Consider the following 24042-nt stretch of genomic DNA (forward strand, 5'->3'; position numbering starts at 1 on the left):
AAAAACACCCTGCTGGAAACACTACACGAAAACTTCGAGTTCCTGTATACACGTCTTTGATCTTCTTCCAGTATATTTTTATTGGTTTTATTTTCTCGGAATTTACATCCAAATTCTTCAATTTTTCGATCTGCCAATCTTCAATATATGGTGGGACATTAAATATTGACACTGTCATCACTTTATTTACAATGCCGCTGGTTGGCAATATCTTTTTTCCACACTTAAAACCCATATCCATACACATTTGTGCATCTGATACGCAACTGAAATCCCCTACCAGGACTAATATATTGTTTGTAGGTAATTTTAGAGTAATTGGAAAAATAAGTATTGCGCATGGGAAACATTCAATACAACCAACTCCATATAAATGTTCCACAGTATCAACAACCTGTCAAAATTCATTCTTTCGGTGTGAATTAACACCGTTTTGTTCATTAAGTCTAACGCATTTAACTGTACAATCTTAGTTTCTTCAGACAGCTTACTTGTTGCCATGACGAATTGAACAACTTAAATACCTTAGTAAGGTATTAAACACTTGTTGCCATGACGAATTGAACAACTTAAATGCCTTAGTAAGGTATTAAACACTTGTTGCCATGACGAATTGAACAACTTAAATGCCTTAGTAAGGTATTAAACACTTGTTGCCATGACGAATTGAACAACCTAAATACCTTAGTAAGGTATTAAACACTTGTTGCCATGACGAATTGAACAACTTAAATGCCTTAGTAAGGTATTAAACACTTGTTGCCATGACGAATTGAACAACTTAAATACCTGAGTAAGGTATTAAACAGAGAAAATATACGAAGACTTCAAGCTTAATACTATTAACATTAGAATTCACCATTCGAAAAACATTTTGACTTGTTCTTAAGTGGGTGCTCTACCACTGAGCTACACCCCCCATAATTCCAGTTTTCAAATATATCGAATCGAATCCATACCAGGTATACTCGTTTTATTAGATCTCATACAGAAGCTTGGAGACAAATCAAGAAAGCAAAGACGGAAAAAACAAGAAAAGGGAACACAAAATCAACAGCCAACAAGGGTCATAGTGTCCTACAGGGCAGCAGGAGATCTGTGAATCAAATGCTAAATGATGGATATAGAGGATATGTAAAAAACCCCAAGAAAATCCACTTTCACTAACAGGATGAAGAAGGAAGGAGTCAACGACTGAAATATTAGTGTTTCATAAAATCTATCTTCTTGTATAGGGGTCTGAGGCAAGGTTTATTATAAGTGTTGTGACAAAATGTATTGTGATCTTCATCTTCATTATCACTAGAAGCAGGTTGGCAGAAGAAGGAGAACGTGGAAGCACCACACTATGTTGGTTGCTGTGTACAGGGAGAGGATGGAGAGAGAAACGGACTTCGTTGCTGGAGGATGTTAGTAATTAGTGGGTTTGACACAGGGAACCATTGAGATTGGACATCAGAAGACTCGAGTATTTGAATGGATTTTATTCAATGGGACAGTTTTGGCTGAATGGCTCGCACGATAATGGTGAGGTCATGGGTATGGAATGATGAGTCCTGAGCTGTTCGGTGTCGGGTTTTTTTTTACTGGTCAGATGTTGAGACAGACTTGATGGTTGAAGTCTGGTTTCTGAAAGCATAAAAATCAACTGGTGATGATGTATGTTGGGTATTGCTGTCATAACTGGCTGGTTGGAGCGAGGAAGAGGTCGTTTATGACGTGATGTTTCCAGTGGTAGAAGTGGTATGCAACTCCATAGTTGAGGATGTATTTAATGATGATGTGGTTGCTGATTTCATGAAGTGTGTTGGTAAGCCTGTGTTGTTTTTGTTTTTGTAAGTACAATGGACAGCATGGAGGTGTTATTCGTAGATGTTTTAAACAGAGAGACGGGTAAAAGAGAGGGTGAGAGAGGGGTAAAAACTCATTAGAAAGACTGCAAAGTGCAATTAACTGGTAGGACTGAATTCCACGAGCTACGTAAGTAGTTAAAATTGGAAATGGTTACTAAATGTAGAAAGATGTTGTCTTGGAGCAAAATCCTGGTTTTAGTTGTCTCAACAAAGACTCTAGGATTGTGTTAATGGACGAATGAGATGGTTTGACATGGAAAGAAGTCTGTTGTCAGGCCGTCAAGGATTAGCAGTGGGATCAGGAAGAACGATATAAATGGTTCTGCTGTCTTGAATAACATGACTAGGGATGAAATAAGTGCATACGAAAGTTCAAATATATTTATATATATATCATCAAATAAGTAATCCTGTTTAGTCCTCTTTTCATTTATCCCTTATATTCCTAATTGTTTGATCTGTAATTTAAACATTTCACATCTTTACATTACAAATCCAAAATTGTCATAAATCTCAAAGTATAATTGCATGATTGATTATTGCTTGAATTTTCTTATCAAGTATTTCACTAACAATATGAAGAGTAGTCAACAAACAAATATCACTTATGATACTTGTACTAAATGAATGCTGCCCAGTAGATTGGGCTGATACAAATCTTCACTAAAGGAAGTGTTTACTTAGTAAACAGATACTGTAATAACTACCCTATATTTATCCAAGGAAAGAAATTGTGGGTGTAACATTTACTTTTACTACTTTACATGACCAAATTAATCTGCCTTCTAAGCAATATTGAAAGTAAAGATGATATGGAATTTTACAGTTTGTGCATCTGTAACAAATGCCTAGACTCTGCTTAACTAATCAGTGTGCTGATTATTTTGGTTTTTTCAATATGCCCATTGATATAAGTTGTACCAAATGAAATTTATCTGCACAATTCTCATTTTGAGCAACACATTTTAAATTAGACAACATTCTAAATGCCTTAAAATAACATGGCACATATCATTAATTCACCCTCTACTAAAAATAATGTTTTGTTATAATGTTTTAATAATCTATACTCTTAAAAATATATCAGATTGTGTGTGTTAAAGTCATATGAAGAAACTAGCTATTTAGTACATAATAATTTTCTTCATAAGCAGTTAAGCATGCAGTGTTAAGTGTTTTGATTTGGTTCAGCAATATCGAGAACTTTTAAAATCCTTACTTTCACAGATTCTGAAATAATTACGTTTTTGCAAATTCAGTGTAGCTAACTGCATGATTTTGATATTGACCTGTAGTTCTGAGAAAAAGATTCCTTACTTTTGTAACTGTGGATTTCATCTATATTTTTTTAAATCTGAAGTGCTGTGCACTCTAAGATTTCTTCAAGATGCAAGGAGGAAAGATGCTGCAAAAAATCACTTGAGATGCCAATAAAGATTTAGGAAGTAAAATGCTGAATTCTGATTTATTTTTGTTTTTTTAATTTTGTGCAAACCTACATAAGGGTTGTCTGTGCTAGCTGTCCTTAAATTATTACTGTGAGACTAGAGGGCAAGCAATAACTTATCACCACTCATTGCCAACTTATGGGCTGTTATTTTACCACTGAATAATGGGACTTATTATTATGTTATAATGCTCCCATGCCTGAAAGGAGAGTATGTTTGGTGTGACAGGTATACGAACCTGCAACCTTCAGATTGCAAGTTGAGCATTCTAACTATCTGGCCATTATGGACCATTCTATTGTAAGAAACTGCTGTTAAACAAATATAAGAAGCATGAATGGAGAGAAAGAAAAAATATCTGGCTGAGAAAGTGTGAAAAGAAAATATGGAGATGGAAGAAAATATTTAGGTATCCATTCATTAAATTTTAAAATAGGAAAGATAATTTTGGACCACCCTGTATTACAGATTCACACTTCTTATTGAACTGATGTCTTTTTAACTTGAAATACTCCTTTATATACAAATTGTGTGTTTTCATGGAAAGGTTCAACATTTCCAGCAATGGAACTAAAATTCTAATAATACAGCTAACCTATAATTAATTCACAAAACTGTCTAGATTAGGAACAATAAAATAAATTTTAGAATTTTAATACTTGTTTTTGAAGGACTAAAAGTAAACATACATTTAAGATTTAAACACTTCAGTATACAAACTGAAATTTTCTTATGAATCTGAATTCAGAAAATACTCAAAAATAGTATTTCCAGAAAATAAAGAATACAGAAATTTCAATATACAAATCCAACACTACGTAAAATGCAAGTCAGTTTATGATAATACAAGATATGATAAGTTACTATTGGTAATCATAGTATTTCTTGGGCTGAGCTTGTCAGTAGATTTTCATCCACATGTATTGAAATGATGTGATGTCCAGGAACCATAGCTAACCCAAGAACCCTTGGATCTTCATCTACAAAAAGATATAATTTTCAGAACTAAAACTTACTGACACAAAAGAAAACAAGTACAACTCGTACTCCTACTGTGCTTAAGTGTGTATCTGACAAGTTCAAAATGGAGACCAGTTTTAAGAAGTTCAACCATAACTTGATAATGATAAATCACAGTTATATTTACTTCCATGCTAAAATCTTAAAACAATTATAAATGTTAAATCTAATAATTGGCAAAAATAAATTTGTAATATTCATCTTGAAAAAAATGGATCAAAAAACCTAACTAGGTTTCTTACACAAAAGAGGTGAATATGCACCTGACTGATAGTTTGTTTTGAAATTAACACAGAGTGTTAACAACTTAGTTAACAACTAAGTGACTAGCAAGTTATGCTTATACTAAAACAGGGAAAAAGAGATATCTGTAGCTGAGTGGTAGTTTGTTGTTATATAAACAGCAAGATATCAGTAGCTGAGTGGCAGTTTGTTATAGAATAATTTGCAGCCACAGGGATATCAGAAACTAACTGTCAGTTTGTTATATTAACATAGAGGAATCTATAGCTGAATGTTAGTTTGTTTTGATACTAACAAACGTAAAAAGAATAACGTTAGCTGACCAGGAATTTGTTTTAAAACCTATATGGACACAAGGGAATCTGTATATAAGAGTTTGTTTTGATATTAACTAAAGTAAGAAGGGTAGTTGAGTGGTAGCTTGCTTTCAGATTAGCACAAGGCACAGGTGAGACTTACTATACAGATAAGACTACAGGTGAATTCACAGATATAGGTGAGACCAGACAATTAAATACAGTAGGGTACAGGTGACTACATAAGTAAAGGTGAAATTTATTATACAAATAAGTGCACAGATATAGACTAACCTGTATATTCTACAGTAAATTCTATATAAGGCAGAAATGCACAAGACCAAGTAAAATTTTTGGCCTAAGCAGGTTTTTCAACTAAGACAGAGTGAACATGCATTTCTTTAATTGTGTATAATTTTTAGTGGAATGTTTCACTTACTTTTCTCAAGGGAAGCAAGACATTTGTGAATAAAGTTATTATACTGTTTATACTATATTTATTAGAATAAAAACAAAAATAGACATTCAAAATATACATAAGTACACAAAATCTTAAATTTATATGAAGAAAGTGTCCAATTTCAACCATTTCATTTTTTTTAATGGGCTTTTTCATGTGGTTAAAATAGAATGCCAATTCAATAGCCTTTTTCATGAGGTTCATTTCCCCATACAATTTGATAGCGTTAATATAACTTAACACTTGTGATGAAGCAGGAATTTCTATTTCCTTACTATCTTTTTAATTTTGTTCATCTTCTGAATCTCTCACATTGTTACCATCTTGCCATTTTATTACAGATTTTAAATCAATTTCATCAGTTTCTGTTAAAACATTCTTATCAATGTTTACAAATCTTTCTATCTTCACAGGATCATCTGCATCAATCTTCTCAATTGGAGTTTGGATTTCACTAGAATCATCATAACAAACAACTCCACAATCTCTGCCATTATCAAGAATAAATCCAGTTTCAAAAACACTTTATTATGCATTTATTTTTTATGAATTTGATTGAAGAATTAAAAATGCAATTGCATTTTACACGTCAATTTTCATGGTCATTTCAGATGCTCTCTTAAAGTTGTCCATGTTTGCAATAATATGCAGAAGCATCAATTTTCTGTATTTCAATTTTATACACTTCATAATTCCATTATCTAGTGGTTGTAGAACTGATGTTGTACATGGAGGTAGAAAGACTAAACAAACATTTGAAAGTTGAACTTTTGGGTGACAAATTACATGATCTAGGAAAAGCAGAATATTTCTGTTTTATTGTTCCATTCTTTTATTTAACTTGTTCAAAAATTCCTCAAATTAGCACTTGTCATCCCCACTTTATTATTCGCTTTCCCCTCCACAAGAAGTTGATTCTTCCTTAAATTTTTGAAACAGTGTGGATTTTCTCTTTTACCTATTCCTCATCGTAAATTTTCCCTAAATTTTAAAATTAGGGAAAATATGATTTTTTTTGTGAAAATTATTTAAAGAGTAGAATTTTGCACTTAAAAGACAAATATATTTCTACAAATCATGAATCTAATTTAACTACAAATATAATGATAGCAGAAAAAAGAACACATATATTTAACTAATACTTACTGTAATAAAATGTCTTAAATTTTATTATTATTTAAAGAAATTATTAATTTAATAAAAACTAATATTTAATCAAAAATATTTTTCCACCTTACTCTGGTTCTAATCCTACTTGTTGATAGATGATGTAAGTGAAAGATAGTTTTCTGTTTGCATTATGCAGGTTCTGCCATACAGAGGGCCTTTTATAAGAGAAATTTTTAGATAATGCTGCAAAAGTTTGATATTTCTGGCTTGTACAGGTTTCTGCCCTATGCAGTTTCTGGCTGAGACAGGTTTTACTGTATATGTAATCATCATTATAGTGTTATTTGTACCTACTGTAAGTAGTTGTTGGTAGTCTCATCTGTGTGTACGTAGTCATTTGTAGTCTCGGCCATACCTCTGTAGTAATGAGTCAAGTATCACCTGTACCAAGGTAATCAATCATCTGTATCATTTGCAGCATCATTTGTACCTACTGCCTGTAGTCTCATCTGTTTCTATGCAGTCATGAGCAAAGTGTCACATACACTTGTGTAATCATTTGTATAGTATCACTTGCAACTATGTGGTCATTTGTATTTTCAATACCAACTGTATATATTGTCTATTGTCTCCAGGGGTGTAGACCCTGGGGGATGGGGGATACATCCCCTTCATTTCAGGTGGAGGGTATGGTGCATACAATCATCCCCCCTACAGTTTGGTCTGTTGAATTGTTTTATTGCATCACAGGCCTACAAATTGTGTGTTTGTCCTTGTGATTCTTGTGTTCTTACCAATCGAATTGCATAATTAGGCCTAGATGTAAGCTTTATCAGTAGCTGATATGTACATCTTTAATATAGGCATGCTTCTAAGCTTTTTGATCTATGTGATAGTTTGTAAGTATCAGTCAGTAGGCCTAAGTATATATGTAAGGCTTGCAAGCACTATCACAGAATCTACCTACGTCTTGTATGTAGTGTAAGATTAAGTAAAATTTTCATCACAACAGATTGAACACAGCATGAAATTCGAAAATATTACTCCCAAGCATAAACACCTGTGATCTAGATCTGGCAGGCCATTTGTAGCTGCATCAATCTTATGTGTATATTGTGCAGTTCTCCTATACCATTTGTTCTTGTGCATGTCTAGCAGGTTTTATTGTTGAACTCCTTACTCTCCTTAGCTGCTGAAGCTGCTGACCATAGTGTACGTTTAATGTACAGTTAATGGCAGTTTCGGGCCGCTCAGATCCAGACGCGTCCTACATCACCCCCCTTCGCTCCCTTTAGTCTAAGCCTTGATTTTACAACAGGGCTCATTAGACCTGTGTTTGTGGCCCTCATTAATCCATAAAATTTCAGATTATCACTGCCCTCAATTAAAGTGCTGATGCTTTATGGTAAAAGGACAATATATTCTCTTATCATAGATAGTAAAAATATTGTATTTTCTTGTATAACAAAAGGGGTGATTTCAACGGCCTGAAGCCTCCACTCGAATTGTATTGCTAGTTTTTGTTTAGGTGTTTTTATTTAATAGATGTGCTTATAGACATTATATCACAACGTGTTTACCTTTTGATGAGCTTTAACAGGAGTATAATATATTTATGATTGTTTAAGTATTTTTCAAGAAACTTGCAATTACTTGTGTTGTAACTAGCACACATTATTGTCCCAGCGATGCCCAGGTGGTCAGTTGGCTCACTAATCACTGTGAGGTTCGCCCGTTCGACTTAAATACATTGTACAGTTCAGTCCTACTTCCATTTTGTTCCATCTTCATTTGTTGTAAGTTAGTGTTTTTCAATAAAGACTATTTTAGCTTGTTGAGTCATCTAGGAAACAGATTCCAATTATGACAAGCAAGCATCTGAAACTTTCCAATATTAGACAGTTCAGCAAGCCAGTAACTAGTACTACAAGTGACAATGCAGATGCAGATAATCCAACAACCTCAAACAAAGGAATAGAAACTTGCCATACAGAGGAAATACCATGTTCATCAGAGGGTGAGTCTGAAAATGCTTGTATGACTATTGCACATCATGAACCACCAGATGGTTGTGAAACAAGTTTGTGCAGTAATGAAAAATCTGATACTCCACAGATACAGTGTGGAAAGCCATATCATCCAGATGCACAACTAATACCACAAGAGAAAGGAAAATATTAAAATATCAACTTCCAGGGCAAGTGGTTTGATAAGTTCCCATAGCTGCACTTCGACAATCAGACTCAAAAAGTCATATGCTTTAACTGTACCAAGGCGGAAAATAGAGGCCTTTTTACAGGGAAATTGGAGAGGCCAGTGGAGAATACCTTCATATCCACTAGTTTTTCCAATTGGAAAAAGGCAAAACAGAAATTCAACGAATACCAATCCTCCTCTCAGCACAGATTCACGAGATCTCCAGAAGGTTCACTTGATGCAACTCCAGTGATTGTCCAGCTACATGATGGAAAAAAAGAGGCAGCAGGAAGAATGCAAATGAAGTCAAGCCAAAATATTCAAAAGTTTACATTTCTTACTGCATCAAGGTTTAGCATTACATGGACATACTGATATGGAGGGGAACTTCCTGCAGTCGATGAAGCTCCTGGAAGAGGAAGATTCTGAGTTGATGGCCTATTTGTCAAAGAAAACCACATTCACATTACCCCAGGTTCAGAATGAAATAATGGAGATGTTCAGCCATCAAATACTGAGGAACATAGCACATGAAGTGCAGCAAAGTAAAATCTTTGCATTAATGGTTGATGGCACTCAAGATGTTACAGATGCTGAACAGGAAGCAATATGTGTACGATATGTAGATGAGAACCTTCACATCCATAAGACATTTCTTGGTTTGTACAGTGTTTCCAGTACAACCGATGAAAAAATATCCTCAACTATACTTGATGTACTGACTAGACTCAATTTACCACTGTCAGGATTAAGAGCACAAACTTATGATGGAGCCACTAACATGAGTGGTGCGTACAGTGGATGTCAGGTAAAAATAAAAGAGAAGCAACCATCAACTTTAGTTTTTCATTGTGGAACACACAAGGTTAATTTAATAATGCAACATGCAGTTGAAGCTTGTGAATGTCTTTGAGATTCTATCCAGTGGGTACATGAACTTGATGTCTTGCTTCAGAGGTCAGGCAAATACAAGGCAATCTTTGAAAATATTGTATCGTCAGACAGCCACAATGGTCCAGTTAAATACATCCACCCATTGTTTCAACACGCTGGTTGTGCCGCCTTTCTGCAATTACATGTGCTAATGATCACTAGAGTGAAATTGTTGATTCTTTGTCTGAATTAGCAAATGAAAAATCAGATGTAACAGTGAAAGCACGAGGTCTGCTGGACAGATATGACAAAGGAAAGACAGTTTTAGGATTGTTGATGGCTCAGCATCCATTAGCTGCATTAGAGGAACTAAATCGTGCATTTCAAGCAAAATCAGCGACAGTATCTGGCATGATTGAAGCATCTGCAATGACAGTTAAGGGTATTGCGAACAGAGGAAAACGACAAGATATTTGATGAAGCTGAGAAAAAGGTAACTTCCCTACATCTGGTGCCTATTGAACTACCACGCATTTGCAGACTCCCCCAGAAGGATCACAGGTGATGGCTCAGCACACCATTCTGCAACAGCTAGAGATTACTACAGAAGCCAATATTTTGAATTTGTGGACAGTCATAGAACATCTGACCACTAGATTCAATGCAGACAACAATGACTTGAGGCAATATCTGGTACTTGAGAACATGATCACATCTGGCAAGATTGACAACTCAGTTATAAACTTCTATCCAGAAATCTCTGCACAACGGCTCGAGTTTCAGTTGCCCATGTTCAAAGGAACAACAAAAGCAGTATCTCTGAAAGGTGCGAAGAATGCTTACTGTAAGATGCATGAAACAAGCCAGAAGATGTTTAGTGAAGTGTTTCTGCTCTTGATAATTTTGCTTGTATGTCCAGTATCCAGCTGCGAATGTGAACGCAGCTTTTCTGCATTAAGACAGTTGAAGACATGGTTAAGGTCAACTATGTCTCAATGCCGCCTCAACCATTTGGCAGTTTGTCACACTCACATAGATGAAGTCGACAAGATAAATATAGAAGAGCTTATGAAAGAATTCATAAACAGATCATCACAAAGGAGGTCTACGTTTGGGAACATGTAGACTAGAGGACTAAATGAATCTTACTTCAATGAAAAGTATGAATAATTATGTGCTACATTGTATTGATGTGTAATTTTAAAGAGTTTGCAAAGACATTTTAATTATTTTAATCAAACAACATGAACAGTTTTTCAGTAGATATAAACTTATCAAGAGTAATTACTAATTTTATTAATATTTGAAAACATAATTCATGCAATGAAAGTTATTAGTAACCTTGTCAAGTATAAAGGCCATCTTTTATACTGTGCAGTGTGCAGGAATAAATTTATGTGGCAGTTAATTTGTGACACATTTGTCTTTATTCTATTAACATTTTGAAAACTGTTAACAACACCTCACTTATACAAACCTACATGGAAACGTTGAAGTATCGTGGTAACAAGATTACTATGTGACTGCATGTTTACAGTTTTCAGGTTCACGTAATTAGAGAATACCAATTTGCAAATTGAACAGTCCACATAAGTGGTTGCAAAAATAATCCCCCTCCATCGGGTGTAAAAAATCTATGCCCCTGATTGTCTCCCCTGTATCTATATATATTCATCTGTACCTATATAGTCCTCTGTAATAGTCTTTGACAAAATGACTTGAAGTTTGGGTGTAGGCTGTTCACCTGTGTATAAACAAAAGTTATCATCTATTGTCATAAGAGGAACCCATGAATGATAATCATGATGTTTTCAAAATTCCCAGACTTAAGTAATTTATACATAGGTTAGTTGGTTTAGTGTTTTATGGCACAAAGAAACTAGGCTATCTGTGCCAAACATCTGGTAAAAAGTTAAAATTAAAGTAAAATTAGTAAAACAAAATTAAGGTAAAACAAAACAAAGTTTAAAACAACATAAATAGCATTAAAACTAAATTTTTCATCTAGTCTACAGTGGTAAGAGAAAAACCACAGCAATACAAGTTGTAAAGGACTTTCTGTAGTGTAATTTTAATTACCATAACTCACCAGGATGACTAACGAGTAGTTCAAACAGCAGTGTTAGTCACCTGAACTTGATCTTTCCAGTCCTGGTTCTGAGTTACTTGACATCATGACCAAATTCAGAAAGTAAAATAAAAAAATTTTAAAAGACTTGCAGCAAAATTGTAATTATAATTTGCCAGGATGACTAATAGGTAGTTCAAACAGCAGCATTAGTCACCTGAAGTTGGCCTTTCCAGTCCTGGTTTTGAGTTATTTTACATTATGGCCATTTTCTAATTTCAAATCAAACTAGATCTACTTTGATTCTTAAAAGGGAATCACTGTAAAAAAGGTCTAACGTATAAATTAAAAAAACTTAAATAGCATTAAAAAGATTAATGGCCTTTAAAAACTAAAATAATTTCCATGGTGGATTGTGTCACCATCACCAATAACACTGTTTAATGCTACAGTTTAAACCTTAGCACAGAATATGTTTAAAATGGTGCCATCCTTGAGAGTCATAAAGATGGCAAGACAATAAAATATGGCTTATTGTGATCTGAGTGTTACACCGACAACACATTGGTGCATTAGTCCCAGATAAAAGAAAACGATGAGTTAAAAAACTGTGATCAATGTTCAATTAGCAAGATGGCCAAAGTTCAATAGAAGATTGTACTTGGAAAAACCTGTTTTCACATGACTCACAACAAGTTGGCTGCCAACAAGCATGGAGCTGAGCCTTGAATACAAGACCATAGTCCATGTATGGAACAGGCACAGCAATGTTAGTGCCAGAACAGATAGATTTAGCTACGATGTCGGCGAGCTCATTCCCACAAATGCCAACGTGGCCCGGTATCCAGAAAAACTGGATAGAAGTGGATGTTAGAGAGAAATGGGCCAGTTGGTATTGAATATCAGCAAGAACTAGGTGTGAACTAACAAGAAGCAATTCCAGTAGAGAACTGAGTCAGTATAGATGGTGCAGTTTGAGTACTGCTTAGCGTCTATGTGATCCAGGACAAGAGAAATGAGGTACAGTTCAGCAGTGAACACTGAAGCTGTAGAGGGGATTCTGCACACAACAAACCATGGCAGAGCCCACATAGTTCTCTGATTTCGAACCATCTGTATAAATAGGAATGGAAGGATGGTTTGAAAGATATTCAGCAAATAATAGACACTATTTCCAATCGGGGGTATCTGTTTTTCTCAGATGACCTAAAGATATGTCACATTTGGAGACTGTAAGAAGCCATGGTGGGATGGGCTAACCAGTGGATACAGCAATATTATCAAAGAACAGACCCAATTCATCCAACTGCAAAATGCCATACCTCCATGTTGTATCATAAGCCTTCTCAATGTCAAGGAATATTGATACAAGATGTCGTTTAAGAAAGGCTTCTCTGATCGACATTTCAAGTCAAATAAGGTTAGTCCACCCTCTTTAAGGTCTTACAGAGACAGCTCGTCAAAGAAATTGGACGGTAGTTTGAAGGAATCTTGGAATCCTTCCAGGCTTAGAGAAAGATAGGACAAGAGCATGGTGCCAGGCATCAGGGAAAACATTCTCCTGCCAGATCTGGTAAAAACTATTAGAAGAATAGCAAGAGTAGCAAGGATGTAAAAGGGATATGGCAACTGTTCAATAAGAGCATCAATGTCTGATTGATCATATGTCTCTCCAGGTGACAGGTAGAGAGAACAAACAGTGATGGTATGACCCAAGGAAACATGGATGACTACAGCCTCCAAGGGTGTGTGGAGTGACAAAGACAGGGTTGGCACATGCTGATCAACCAACAGTGCCACCACTCCATGCACTCATCCATCACACAGCCTGTCATTTCTGTACAAAGAAAACTGCCAAAGGTGACTATATTGGCAGGTTTCAGAAATGTTTCCTATAAAAAAAGACTTACAGGATGGTAGGAAGCAATCAGTGTTTTGATGTCGTCCAGATTTGAATGTAAACCTCAACAGTTCCATTGTATTAGGGTGTACATTTTTATTTACATGTAGGCAAATTGGGTGGAGTCAACCCTTCTGTTTACAACCACATCTTTTTTCCTTACTGTCCTTATTTGAGTGAGGTCTATTGACCTCCATGGATCCTGTCCTGGGTCGATTGGTCAGGCCTTTGCTGTTGGAAGGGGATTCCAGTGACTGAGGACATGAACGAATGATTGTTTTGCATCTTTGGGTGGTAGAAGAAGATGTATCCGAGGAAATGCCTGTACCTGGAACCAAAGGATGTGAATCTTGGGGTTTGTTAGAATGTGTGTAAGGGACAGAGATGGGTGTTGAAGTTGATTCATCAACTTTTTTAAACATGGAGGTCAAAAGACTTCATTTATTTGGAAAACAATTCTTTTGGAGGCACAGAGAGATCTGTCTGCACTCCCACTGTAGTTGTGGAATGAAGTGCAGCAGCATACATCCGAGATGAGGTGGTGAACAGCAATTTTTGAGCATCAGGATAAATAAAGTTATGAATTATTTTTAAACTCTACACCTCTTTTTCTTCCAACCATTTAGGGCAATAATGAAAGTAGGATGGGTGAGAGCCATTGCAATTAATGCAATGAGGGTCTGTTTCACACTTGTAGGCATCATGGTCCTTGCCGCTGCAACGAGCACATGTCAAAGAACCACAGCATGACATCTTTGAGTGACCGAACCTCTGACACTGGAAACATCGGAGAGGGTTTGGAATGTATGGCCGTACTCTGCAATTAAAAAAACCCGCCTTGGTGGTGGCAGGCGGATGTGGTGACGTAAATGTGAGAACGAGGACATTGGTCAGCACCATAATTCCATCTTTGTGAGTGGACATACACCTCCCTGCAGAAACTCCTTAGATGGAGAAACCAGCGAGAATCTCTAACCGTGGGATGTTCTTCAAATCCCTCTCAACAATAACTCCTCATGATGAATTCAAAGTAGCATGAGGTGTAACCTCAATAGGTATATCCCCAATGGTTTTTGAGTGCAAGAGGAGTTCACTGTGTTGAGATGTGGATGTTTCCACCAATATGTCACCAGATCGAAGCTTCTTTACTGACTTTGGAGAGCCAGCAAGTCCCTTTCGTCCCTTCTGAATGAAAAAGGAAGACATTTCAAGGATCATGAAAATAATCATCTTTATATTTTCCAAATTTTGATGTTGGGATCTCTTATGATGGATTCCAGTGAGTTTTGGAAACTTAAAAGTTGGTTGCATGGATATAATTAATAATTTAACATGTGTATGTCACAGTGTTTTGAATACAAGGCATTAAAAATGTTTACATAGTAATTACTTCCCAAGAATGTTCATTTGCAATTCAGTAATAGATTATATTTACACTTTTTTGATAAAAACAGTTATATATGATAGATGCAAAAACTCCAAAACAAATTTATATATTAATTATTCCACACACAATTGTTTAGCATACCTTTTGATTTCAAATACTCAGAGCATGATCCAAGGATAACATTTCTGTCTCGATCAGTGCACAAAAAAATCCCAACTAAAATTCTGCCATCACTCATTTCAATTTTCATATTTTTGTTCAACCAGCTAAGAAGTTGTTGTTTTCTTGGAGACAAAATTCTTTGAGTTGGACTCTAAAGTATTATGTTAATGAAGAAATAAGTATATATCATTAAATATATGTAAACACATGTTAATATACAATTTTAATTAGTTGTTTAAAATGCAATTTAACAGCAAAGATATTGATTCACAGCAGTTATCAACAATACAAAAATGTGTCACTAAACCACTTGACTTGAAGTTACATACCCATGCATATCAAGTTGATATGCAACCTGATAACATTTTTACATATATTCAACAATATTAGTAATAGGGTGTATCAGATAAAGATTATACAAATATCGTATACATTCTGTCTATTATGAATCAGTGTTGACAATATTTCTGCTTCTCACATGTATGCTAATAATATACTTTAATGAATTAATTCTTTTATCTTTTAGTATGCATACAGATGAAAAAACATGTGGAAACAAAGTTGTGAATTCAAATTCCACTCAATCTCAGTTTTCACTTCTTCAGTAAAGAATCACATTTATTACAAATTAGAGATTGTGTTGAATGTGCAAAGAAAAACTATGAGTTAATATGTACAATTATCTCTCATTAGATTCTACTAACATCTGCCATTCAAAAGCACAATTTGTTAATGATCTGATTTTTTTTACCAATGCATTACTGTAACAAACTGATTTGACTTGTATACTGCATCTAAACTTCTTTCACATTTAATAACATACAATGGTGTGCCCAGAAAGTAAAATTAATTTTTAAGTGTTCTCCTCAGATTATAAATCTAGTTCAGATAAAACAAACATCAACATACATGAATACCATTCTGTTTCTTTTCATTGTCAGAACAGTCAGCCTGCACTTGAACACCCATTTCTGTATTTCTGCAAAAGAAAGTATTTTAAAATTGTACATAAACAACAATATTACTATAATTTAGTTTTAGTTCTGCTACAGTGATCATTTATAGAAAAAAAAAGACAGATAAAAAAATGGCATTTTTTCAGCCAATCTTTTGATGGCCAAGAATGCAGGAGAATAGTTGAGGAAATTGAAAGCAGATGGGACATTTGCTTCCCATTCATTGTTTTAATTATTGTAACAAGTAGTTGCAGACATACTGTAAATCAACTTAGTCTAAGATTTCATCTGGCTTTGATATTTAATATTCTGGGCATAGGTAAGAGTCTACTGGTAAAATTGGGATATCTGCAAAAGATATTCTAGGCTTCTTTCTGAGTCTGGGTGAGAATACTGTTGAAAACATGTTTCAAGTTTTAAGGCTGGTAAGTAAAGCTGTCTAAACTATACAGTCAGTTACTGCCCCCCATGTAAATTTTACCATATAGTAATTTAATGATGACAGGATCAACCTTTGTGAAAATGGTGAAGGAAGGATAGTTGGCCTTCTTCAGCTTCTACTGTGGCAAGTAAGCTGGATGATAGTTATCCAACTAACATCTCTTAAATTGATAGGAAAATTTCAACTACCTCATGGGTCCCGTCCACTTTCAAAAAAAAAAGGAGGAAAAACTGAACAAATGGAAAGATTGATGGCATTAAATGCTTGATATAAAGCATGGTAATCAATCACTATTATCTTTGTTTTCCAGTACAATGAAATGAGACACCAATTGCTTCATAAAATCATCAATGTCTGCTTATGACAGCAAAGAGAAGCATAGTGTGATGTTATAACCAATGGAGACAGATAGTAACAGTTCAGAGATGTGATATTGCAGTGGTACAGTCACAGAGAAAGTACAGTAGTCAATCAAAAATGCTATACCACCATGAATCTGTCTGTTACATAACCTGTTTTTACAGCATAAGACCAGGAATATTTTATTAGACCACTGATTTCAAAATTTTGATTTTAAAAAAAAAAGTATCTTTTTTTTATTTCTGATGTGGGATTTCATGTTTCTCAAATAATAATAATAATAATCTTGTTTCCTTTTTTTTAAATTTCCAAGGTAACACATATACTGTAATACTTTTAAAAAATTATTGCATTTTTACATAATAATGTGCATCACAGTCTTGGGAGCATATTTGTACAATGCTGTTTCCCAAAACAATAATCAATCACATTTTTCACTCTGCAGAGCAGTTGAAACAGTAGGACTCCCATACTCCACTTGAGAAGGAGGTAAAATGCATTGGAGAAACATCAGTACCAGAGGCAGTGCAATGTATTACAACAAAATCCTATTTTGAAAAGCAAACTATACAGAGTTATTTACTCAAGGCATAGCAGGAATGGGCAGGAATCCCATACTGCTTTACCATTGCCATCCATGGGTGGTACAGTCAAGAAAAAACATGTTTAAGAGACAATTATTGTGAGGTAGATAACCTTAAAGAAATCTTGTAGAACACCCAGTCTCAAAAGTGAACATGCAGAGCCATGTATGAGAGCATGCAGTTCAACATGGCTTACAATACAGATTTAGTGTTAAAGAATACCTGATCAGGCACTATTCACCAGAGTGGGATCTATAAGATAAACAGTGAGATAAGGGCCCCTGAAAGAACAAAAAAAAAAGAAAAGAGGATGAATAAACTTTACAGTGTAAAGTCACACCAAAGGCTGAAAAATGACCACACATGGTAGACAAAATACTGACTAGGAGGAAACCATGATATGATGTAAACTGTGGGAGATGAACATACAGGTAATGCTCCACAAGTCAGAATGCAGAATCTCCTGCACTGGACAACAAAGATGGGAAGCAAGGGAAACATTAAAGCAAAGAATCAGGTGGAAGAATTACTAGCACAAGTCTGAGAGGAAGAATGGTAGGGAAGAAGCCAGTTAAGCCACAAGGTGTATCCACTGATAAATAGAGAGATCAAAAATTAAAAAGAGATGATGATTACCAAGGGATAAAGAGAGAAAAAATGTGTATCCCAGAAGGAAGCCAAAAAGGCTCTAGAAGAGCAAAGAGCCCTTACTGGATAAAGATGTTTATTTGATTGAATGAAGAGTAAAGAAAAAAAAAGAGAAGAAAGGAGAAAAGGAGCTCTTTTGAATTGCCAAAGTTTGGAGAAGAAATAAACTGGGTAAAAGAAAACAGGTAGAGGAAAAGGGTGTGTGAAATGTCAATGGCAAACAAATATGACCACCAATGTCCACAAGTTAAGAATAGCTGTTTGTAAAGTACCAAAGCCTGCAGACCATTAATCCAAAGTGTCATTGTTATTGACTCATGGTTGAAGAGAAACACCCATGAAAAGATGCAGATTCAGATGCAGGGAAAGAAACAGTACACCTGCCAACTTATGGACAGCTGTCAATAAAAATGGTCCCTCAAAGAAGGGAAATAGGAGCAGAAAGAGGATCCCAACCAAGGCTTCACCACTTATGAAACACCTCCCCCACCAAATCACAAATGAGCATGAGTAAGGGAGACCAGGGAAGTCATGAAAGACTAAATCCTCAAAAGCATTAAAACCTCACAAGCAGAAAGCTGAGAGAGGGTGGTGAACTAAAATTCCATTAAAGTCACAAAGGAGAAAGTAGAGCTTGTCAGGTATTCTGGTCAAAAAGACCCCCAACTGGACAAGACAGTGAGCAAGTCAAGGGAAGATCTTCTGCAAATTGGCCAACCAACACATCCAAGCTGCCACAAAAAGTAGCTGGCATGTAAAAGTGGTTGATTCCAGTTTTGAAGGAGACAGAAAATGTCAGCTAGCTGTATAATAAAGAAATCACAATCCTTCAGCATGGAGATGATGTGCAAAAGCCCATACAATTTGATCAAACACACAAGGTGTCAAAGCAAGTCTGAAGAGAAGGACTGAAATTGATTAACCAAACCAAGAGGGACAAACCAAAGAGAATGACAAGAAAGAGGAGACATCTTCATATGAAGTAATGGTTGGAGACATCCACTGATGGTAGCCACAACTGATAAGAAAACACATTATAGGAAAGAGAAAAACCCAAAATAAACTTGGATATTGATGTGAAGAAGTTGAAGTGAGAAAACTGATTACTGGCCACCAAACCTAGCTGACATGGGGACAACAAAAAGGTGGGAACAAAAACCCCAGAAAGGTTTGGAACAGGTTCCCTCTAATATCCAATGCCAAAGCAAATACTGAACCAGATCAAATAAATGTTGATGGAAAGTCAAGGAGGAGGGAAGAAAATGGAGAAAAAAGAAACCAGAGGTGATGATGGAGGCAACTGATTATTTTGATGGAGATAAAATAGTCACAATATTAATAAGGGTGAAAGAAGGTGGGCTGATGACATCCAAGGCCAAATAATTTCAAGGACTCTTTCAAAGACAAGACATATGAATAGAACATTACTGAAAAACTGAAGATAAATTGAGGGTAGACAGATCTGAGACAACATAGCATCACAACTGCTAATGTCTTGGCAACAATGAGAAACCTAAGAACTACTGATATAAAATTAACAGATAGACCAAAGGGAGGAAAGGGCAAAATATACTCTTCGAAAAAAGAAAAGCAAAAGTGATATTTTTGTTATTTTAAAGAGAAATATATGTAATAACATTACAAGCTCAGAGTATGTGATGTTACATGTGTTAAGGCACTGACTGTCAGACCAAAATGACAATAAAAGTTGTGCACTTTGAAAATGGAGAAAAACATCGGATTTTTTGCCAAAACGCATGCGTATCCAATAAATTTGTTTGAGAGATCTGCATGTTCTGCAAGTGCAACATGTGCAAAATCCATATAAAAGTGACGGGTTTTGGGTTTCCATAGCTCAGTGTTAAGCCACCGACACGCAATACAGTTACGCCAAGACTGACTGAAGCACAACACAACAACGCCATTTGTCTCTTGGAAGCAGGCAAATCTCGATCAGATGTTGCCAGAGCTGTGAATGTCCACCAAAGCACCATCACAAGGCTATGGAATCATCACCAACAACATGGATCAACTCGTGACCGTCCACGATCTGGCAGACCTCGTGTGACCACGCCCGCACAAGATCACAACATCCGGTTACATCAACTTCGGAATAAAACCATCACTGCGACGTCTACTGCCTCAACCATACCAGGGCTGCATAGGATTTCCGATCAGACTGTACGCAACCGTCTATGAGATTCTTAGGCCCCATGTGCAACCCATCATGGTGAACGTCAATGACGTTTTTCAACATGACAACGCCCGTCCTCACACAGCCCGACTCACCACTGTCTTCTTGAGACACCACAACATCAACGTTCTTCCCTCCAGATCACCAGATTTAAACCTCATCGAACATCTTTGGGACGAGTTGGACCGACGTCTGCGACGGCGACAACCTCAACCTCAGACTCTACCTCAGCTTGCAGCAGCTTTGCAGGCTGAGTGAACAGCCATTCCACAGGATGTGATTCGTCATCTCATCGCTTCCATGGGCAGGAGATGCCAAGCAGTTATTGATGCTCACGTGGGGCATACTCGTTATTGACGTTGAGTAACGTTAAACTTCAACTAGTGAGCGTGGACTTTGCCTTTGGAGACTTTGGATGTTCAGCAGTGAATGTGCAAAGTTTCACACATGTCATACAGAACTACCCGGAATAAACTTGTTAACAATGTGTCTCATATTTTGCCTTTTGCTTTTCTTTTTTTGAAGAGTATAAATCAAAGTCTCTGGTGTTTGAGACAGGACTGGGTAAAACCCAGAACCATAGAAAAGTGCCAAGACTGGCCATTTAATAAAATCCAATTGCCTTAAAAACCACACCAAATGCTTACTCTTGCTTCTGTCCACATATACAACAAGTAATTATTATGAAATCACATTCCATACTTTCCTAAGAACATTGCCAAAACAACACGAATGTGCCCATACAGAGAACTAAACAGGTCTTTTTACCTCCTAACCTGTTTCACGCCATTACTCATTCATCTATGGCATTTTAATTTGTCTCAAGTAAAAATGTTGCCAGGCCAACACAGAAGTGCTTGGATGAGGTGTTAAAATGTGTTTTGTTTTTTTTTGTCTACTAACCTATTTCACATTCTTACTAATTTCCTAATGTACACATACAAGCTTTATTAAACAGCTTTGCTAGGAGTGACAGGTTTTTCTTATGCCACATCACCCATTTGGTTTCTACTGTGGTTGTAAATCCATGAAAGTCTTTGCAGAAAAAAAGGTAAAAATCAGATAATTAATGGCCCATGAGTCACAAACATAAACAGCTAAGGACTACATTTTTAAGTATTGACAAAGTATTCAAAATTTTCAAGAAAAAAAGTATTAGTGTCTATTGATTTTGAAGTTATTTCTTATACTAAGATTCTTTGAACAATTAGAGTAATAATATGTTAAGCATTCAGTTAATTTAATTACCAATTTTTCCAGAAATAATAATATTCTGTTGTGTGTCTACTGCTTTTCTTCTGTCTTGTGAAGTGAAAACCCCTGAAAAATTCCAGAAATTTTAAATAAAAATAAAAACCTAAAAGAATAACTCTACCAATAACACATGATAGAGTTAAGAATGTTTCATATACTCTGACATCTTGAAGTATGTTACTGGTTATTGCATTATAAAACAATTACAAAATATATACATTTTATTGTAAATATATATAAAACAAGAATAATCCACAAGAAATATGTGGAACACTATACCCGTGTTTCACACACTGAGGTGTTATTGTGATGCATTTACTTCTGTATGTATGTAGTACTTCAAAGTTTAGTTTCAAATTGCTACCACTAAGCTTTCATTGGTAACAGAACTAATGGTAGAGTATTGCATCATACACTAGCAAATGAAATGAAAATCACATGATAAAATCAATGAGAGTACATGGTCATGTGTAAATGAATTACAAGATAAGTGGAGGAATGAAAGTACTTCAACAAAACTTTATTAAAATAGCTTGGGAAGTAAAAGTGAATAATAGAAGGTTGAATGCTTTAGGTCTCACTATCTCAAATACTATATTAAACAAGTAACTGAACAAATAATTTCCTTAGGTTTTATGATGGTAATTACAGTAATGCATTCAAGAATTCATACAGTTTCAGAAAGCAGCTTATTTGATGCAGTGTTTCAACACTGGACAACATAGAACTCAACTGTTTCATCGAAAGTACTGAATTGTTATACAATAGATCATGTAACACTTGTGTCAAATCTCATTACTTGTGTAACTACAATGGAATGAAGTCCACGCCTTTTACGGTTTTCAGAATACTTTGTGTTTATCCTCAAACATTTTTACTTAAAAAAATGAAATTTGCTATAATAATTATTATACTTGTTACCATTTCAGATATATCTAAAAAGTACTAGTTTGATATGATTTTTAAGTCTTTTTGTGGCTCATTTGGCAAATTTTACCTTGCTTTGGCTTTCATTCCCCTATTACCAGTGACATTTTTATTAATTATGAAAACATGAAACATTCTTTGAAAATAATCTTATACTATTTATGTAAACAAAAATAATGGAAAAAATTTTGCATAGTTTTTAAGGTGATTTAAGTTAATTAAACAGTTTGTACAGGCACTTCTGTGTTAATCTGGCAACATTTATATTAACTATGAAAATATGATCTAAGGTTTCTACAGAGACAGAAGTATAAAAAAGCATTTGGTGTGGTTTTTAAAGCTAACAGAGTTTATTAAATGGCCATTTCAGGCACACTTGTTGTTATTCAATTAATATTCTAATGAATTATGAAAATATGAACTAAGCTTTCAGAATAATTTTATGGTTTCTATACAGATAGAAGTATAATAAAACATTTCATTTGGATATTTATGTGATTGGAGTTAATTAAATGGCATACTTTTGTATAGTTCTGGCAGCATTTTATAAATTAACAAAATATTAATTATAATTACACAGTAAGTTTATAATATCTATGCAGACAGAAGTGCAATTTGTACTACAAGAAAGAATTTCAGTGGTTATTGAAGTAATCAAAGTTGATTAAATGGACCATTCAACAAATTTTTTATTGTTCTAGTTTTCACTTATTTCTTTTTAAGACTGTTAAAGGACCTGATAGTGTCATCGTTTTCATACTTAACAGTAAAAATAATAAAATTAAGGGAACAAATAAAAACTTTGGTACAACAGGTGTCACTTCCAGTAAAGACAATTTTCCCAACAAAGTGGTTGTTCATTGGAATGGGATGCTTTCAGATGTGAGAAAAGCAATAATTTTGAAAGAGAGTTTTACAGATATTTGAATGATACCAAATTGTTTCGAGTTTGTTTTTCTTTATTGTTGTTTAGTGGATAGGATAGCGTGGAAAGTTGACGAGCCAACATGCATTTTGCTATCCATACATTTTATGTTACTTAACTTCAGTTTCATATAAATTTCCTTTATCTACCTTACCTTAAAAACATACAACCCCGAACGAGTTTACTTCAGGGTTACTTTAAATTTATTTCAATTACTAACACTGGAAGAACTATTAAAAATGTTAATAGTATACTAATAGCAATAATAGATATTTTCTAACTCTCACTTACTATTAGTTTTCCAAGTCCGTAGTAATATAATCTATTTACGCAAAAATAAAAGTTCACACGCATATGACATTATAAACAGTCACATGAACTTCAATGTCAGTACAACAGAAACAATTTCAAAACCAACAAACAAGTTTCCATCTCTTAAAGTTGAATTTGGTTGTAAGCATGATTGTTGAAAGAGGCCGTTAATTTATTACAAACCCCCTACTCTCTCAAAAATATAAAAAAAAATATACGAAATGAAAATGATATGCAGAACATGTAAAAATTATTTTCACGTTTTCTGTAATTATACATCAAACATAATTCAATTCTGATAACATCAGATAAAAAAGTACCGCAAAGAAAAGCAAAGACGCATTAAAGTACACAAGAAAAAGCATTGTGAATGTAGTTTAGTGCATGTTTGTATGGCTGTTTTAAATGGCCCGGCATAGCCAGG

General features: G+C 35.0%; 1 protein-coding gene across 2 annotated transcripts; it reads right to left on the bottom strand.

Moving 5' to 3' along the window:
* Positions 1-3924: 3924 nt before the first annotated feature.
* On the bottom strand, positions 3925-23805 carry Sbat (LSMD1 domain-containing protein Sbat). Of its 2 annotated transcripts, XM_076501137.1 has the most exons (5): positions 23598-23805; positions 21449-21520; positions 15926-15995; positions 14996-15167; positions 3925-4281 (listed from the first exon to the last, which is right to left on the bottom strand). In XM_076501137.1, the coding sequence occupies exons 3-5, from the start codon at positions 15983-15985 to the stop codon at positions 4175-4177; spliced, it is 339 nt and encodes a 112-aa protein (XP_076357252.1). In that variant the 5' UTR covers positions 15986-15995; positions 21449-21520; positions 23598-23805; the 3' UTR covers positions 3925-4174. The 2 variants fall into 2 exon arrangements, with proteins under 2 accessions (XP_076357252.1, XP_076357253.1); XM_076501138.1 differs by lacking the exon at positions 21449-21520.
* Between the last annotated feature and the right edge of the window lie 237 nt (positions 23806-24042).

The sequence above is a fragment of the Tachypleus tridentatus genome, chromosome 5 (assembly GCF_004210375.1).
Source record: "Tachypleus tridentatus isolate NWPU-2018 chromosome 5, ASM421037v1, whole genome shotgun sequence".
NCBI classification, from domain to species: domain Eukaryota; kingdom Metazoa; phylum Arthropoda; class Merostomata; order Xiphosura; family Limulidae; genus Tachypleus; species Tachypleus tridentatus.

Bases quoted from the DNA above. Each gene is read 5' to 3' on its own strand.
- Sbat (XM_076501138.1), bottom strand. From the start codon at position 15,985: ATGGGTGTTCAAGTGCAGGCTGACTGTTCTGACAATGAAAAGAAACAG. The intron at 15,168-15,925 runs GTATGTTGATGT...ATAATACTTTAG, and splicing joins AGAAACAGAATGGTATTCAT to AGTCCAACTCAAAGAATTTT. The intron at 4,282-14,995 runs GTATGCTAAACA...ATCTTTTTGTAG, and splicing joins TGAGTATTTGAAATCAAAAG to ATGAAGATCCAAGGGTTCTT.